Here is a 3,489-nt window from a genome sequence, read left to right as displayed (position 1 = left end):
AATTGCCCCTCCTGCAAGGGAGCGGCACGGCATCGCGCGTGCGGTGTCAGCATGAACAAGGCGTTAGAGGCTGGGATCGAGAGGGTGGCCTTGTATTCAGGGTCGTCCTATAATCTGGCAAATACGGTATAATACCCAGTCCTCCGTGTGATAAATATGAAGTACAGTAGGACCCCACTCATACTGCCGGTTCTGTTCCATGGCGCCACCGCAAAGCGAAACCGGCGATTTTCGGTATCTCCCACCCTTCTGCGCATGCGCTGACTTGCAGACCCCCTATTCAGCGCAAGCGCGAACTCGGCCGCTCCCCCATCTGCGCTTGCACAAACTCGGCCGCCCCCCTTCTCGGTACTGCCATATTGGCGGATCGCCGAGAAGCGGGCCCCTACTGTATAAGATCAAGGGCTTCACGTGAAATCTCTGCAGCCTATCGAAGTTCGGCGTTCTCCAGGTAATGTAACTACTACATGAGGATGCTTAATCTGACATCATGATGTAAGATAAACCGTCTTTGCACCGTGCTGCCGAATGTGTTGGTGACTTGTGGATCAACGACGACGACAACGACGACGACAACGACGACGACGACGACGACGACGACGACGACATACATATTATATTACATATGACCTGAGAATACACATTGTATTCCTTTCTTAGAATATAATATTAATCACCTCGAGTGTCCTAAGCTTCGGACCCGATCGACATCCTTTTCATCTCTCACGGGCCCTTCTCGTTTGCAGGCTTCGGCAAACTCCTAACGAGTAACGGAGACAAAAGGCAGGGATTAAAAGCAAGTTATGCACCGCACGTGGAATTAACGTTCTGTAATATGAAGCAATAACAAGTGTGACTACATACGGCCTATTTACTGGTCACCTCAGGGGAAACAGAAAAGGTCCTTAATCAATACGCCGCGCCTCTGATGAAGAGCTTAGTCCCTTTCATCTGAAAGGAGCTGTTCTATCCCCCAGCACTGGAAAAGCGCCTACCCGGGATAACGCATAATAATCATTACACTTTATGACCCTCTCCCCCCATTGCTGCTACCACGTGCTTAACCCCCGTTGGTGCAAAAAACAGGCCAGCAACAAATTATTTTGCATGTTTTTACAAAAAAATAAAAATTCAACCAATGTCACCCTAAGAAGGTAACACATTTCAGGGACAGGGACCCTCAATACGGCCAGATGTAAGCCCCCGATTTGGGGGGAGGTCAAATATTTAATGTTTATTAAAATATGGATTTGACTGAACTTTGGGTAAAAATACCAAAACTACAAAGACATTACAGGGACAGCTATTTCTTCATTAGACACGTCCAAACCCCCCTTTATAAGGAAGCCCGATAGCCCTCTAAATCTCCCACACCCCCCCAAACTCCATCATGAGGCATACCCAGCCCCCAATGAGCAGCCACTTAAACAGTTTGTTTCAATTGTGCCCCCGATTCCATCCACAGCAGGGGCGGCCAACTCCCGTCCTTAAGGGATACCCCACAGGGCAGGTTTTCAGGTTCCCTGCTCAGCACAGGTGGCTCAATCAGTGGCTCAGTGAGCAACCTGTGCTGAAGCATGGACTGACTAAGCCACCTGTGCTGAAGCAGGGATATTCTGAAAACCTGCCCTGTGGGGGTAGCCCTTGAGGACTGGAGTTGGCCGCCTCTGCTCTAGGTTGTAAGCTCTAATGAGAAGGGCCTTCAACACGTATATTTTTTGCATTCATTTGATCTTATTTTGTATTTTGTTCAACGCTGCTGAATATGTCGACGTATTCGAAATAAATGATGATAATAATATACCATTTTTGATGGAGCGTTGAGCATTATTTACCCATCAGGAAAAGCCAGAGAAAGCCCCCCACCCCCTGGAGATCGGCCTCCTTACCTCCTTGCTAAGGCCTGTGGGCTGACGCTTCACATTCTTGTAACCTCTGCAAGAAAGTACAAGAATCGGTACACACACACACCAGTAAGAATGGCTATGGGTATAACAGTAGTTACTCTATCCCAATGCTCTGATCACACACACACACACACACAATCCCAATGCTCTGATCACACACACACCAGTAGTTACTCTATCCCAATGCTCTGATCGCGCGCGCGCGCACACACACACACACACACCAGTAGTTACTCTATCCCAATGCTCTGATCGCACACACACACACACGTAGTTACTCTATGCCAATGCTCTGATCGCACACACACGTAGTTACTCTATGCCAATGCTCTGATCGCACACACACGTAGTTACTCTATCCCAATGCTCTGATCGCACACACACACGTAGTTACTCTATGCCAATGCTCTGATCGCACACACACGTAGTTACTCTATGCCAATGCTCTGATCGCACACACACGTAGTTACTCTATGCCAATGCTCTGATCGCACACACACGTAGTTACTCTATGCCAATGCTCTGATCTCACACACAGATGTAGCAGACATTGCACTAGTTATCGCATGATAATGCATTACCGCTGGCGCGGGTTTGAACACGTTATTGTGCCATTTGCAATCCCACCACACACAGCAGAACCACGCCTAATCGTGCCATATTGCTCCTCTTCATGCAATAACGGGGGCCTCGTCTGTCTGCTTGTATTGCCGCAATGGGGGCCACATACAGTACCATATGGTTGGACAGGAAGGACACTATAACTGGCATCTCCACAAGTTGGCAGATGAGCCTTTTGTACCTTCGGCTGGTTCAATTTATGTTGCAGGCCCCTTGGCACCAGAAGGGTTATTAAACCAACAAGCGAGTTCTTCACAGATAGGATTACAGTGCACGGATTGTGAAACCTCACAAGTCTTCATGTGTACATTAACAGTAGGCAGGAGGTGGAGTTCTGCACACGATTACATCCAATCTATGAAGAACCGTAATGCTGCTCTAATAAAAGGCATCAGAGCCCAGGCCGAACCTAACCCTCTACGGCGAACCTAACCCTCTACGGCGAACCTAACCCTCTACGGCGAACCTAACCCTCTACGGCGAACCTAACCCTCTACGGCGAACCTAACCCTCTACGGCGAACCTAACCCTCTACGGCGAACCTAACCCTCTACGGCGAACCTAACCCTCTACGGCGAACCTAACCCTCTACGGCGAATCTTAGACTTCACATATTAGCCTCTAAAATACGGAGACGGAAAGGGAGGTTTTTAAGCTCTCTCTGCGCTTGTTGTTTCACTAAAAAGGGATCACATTTCAAGACAAACATTAGCAGCTTCAACGCTACATTTCTCAGACAATTGCCAATTATTGTATTATACAAAGACCCAGAATTGCCACACGATTATAGTACTGGGTCGTAGCCACCTGCGTTACGTAATATGGGGGGGTGACTCGTTCAGGGTTCCTGGAAGTCTGGGCAGTTTAACTTCCACCTACGTGGTCGTCGGCCTGGACAACTTAGGTGCGAGTGTGACCAACCTTCGTGCCAAAGGGTGATAGCTTATCACTGAGTCACTGC

At 48.5% G+C, this 3,489-nt stretch overlaps 1 protein-coding gene across 3 annotated transcripts in view; it reads right to left on the bottom strand.

Annotated features, from left to right (window-relative positions):
• Positions 1-654: 654 nt before the first annotated feature.
• CUNH1orf35 (chromosome unknown C1orf35 homolog) overlaps positions 655-3,489 on the bottom strand; it is a 6,256-nt gene continuing 3,421 nt past the window's right edge. For all 3 annotated transcript variants that reach the window (XM_075581073.1, XM_075581074.1, XM_075581075.1), the window contains exons 4-5: positions 1,890-1,935; positions 655-760 (exon numbers count right to left, since the gene is read on the bottom strand). In XM_075581073.1, the coding sequence (XP_075437188.1) occupies positions 674-760; positions 1,890-1,935 (133 nt within the window). In that variant the 3' untranslated portion in view covers positions 655-673. The remainder of the gene's footprint in view (positions 761-1,889; positions 1,936-3,489) is intronic.

This window comes from Ascaphus truei, unplaced genomic scaffold (genome assembly GCF_040206685.1).
Source record: "Ascaphus truei isolate aAscTru1 unplaced genomic scaffold, aAscTru1.hap1 HAP1_SCAFFOLD_1032, whole genome shotgun sequence".
NCBI lineage: Eukaryota > Metazoa > Chordata > Amphibia > Anura > Ascaphidae > Ascaphus > Ascaphus truei.
This window is presented reverse-complemented; position numbering and strand designations above follow the sequence as displayed.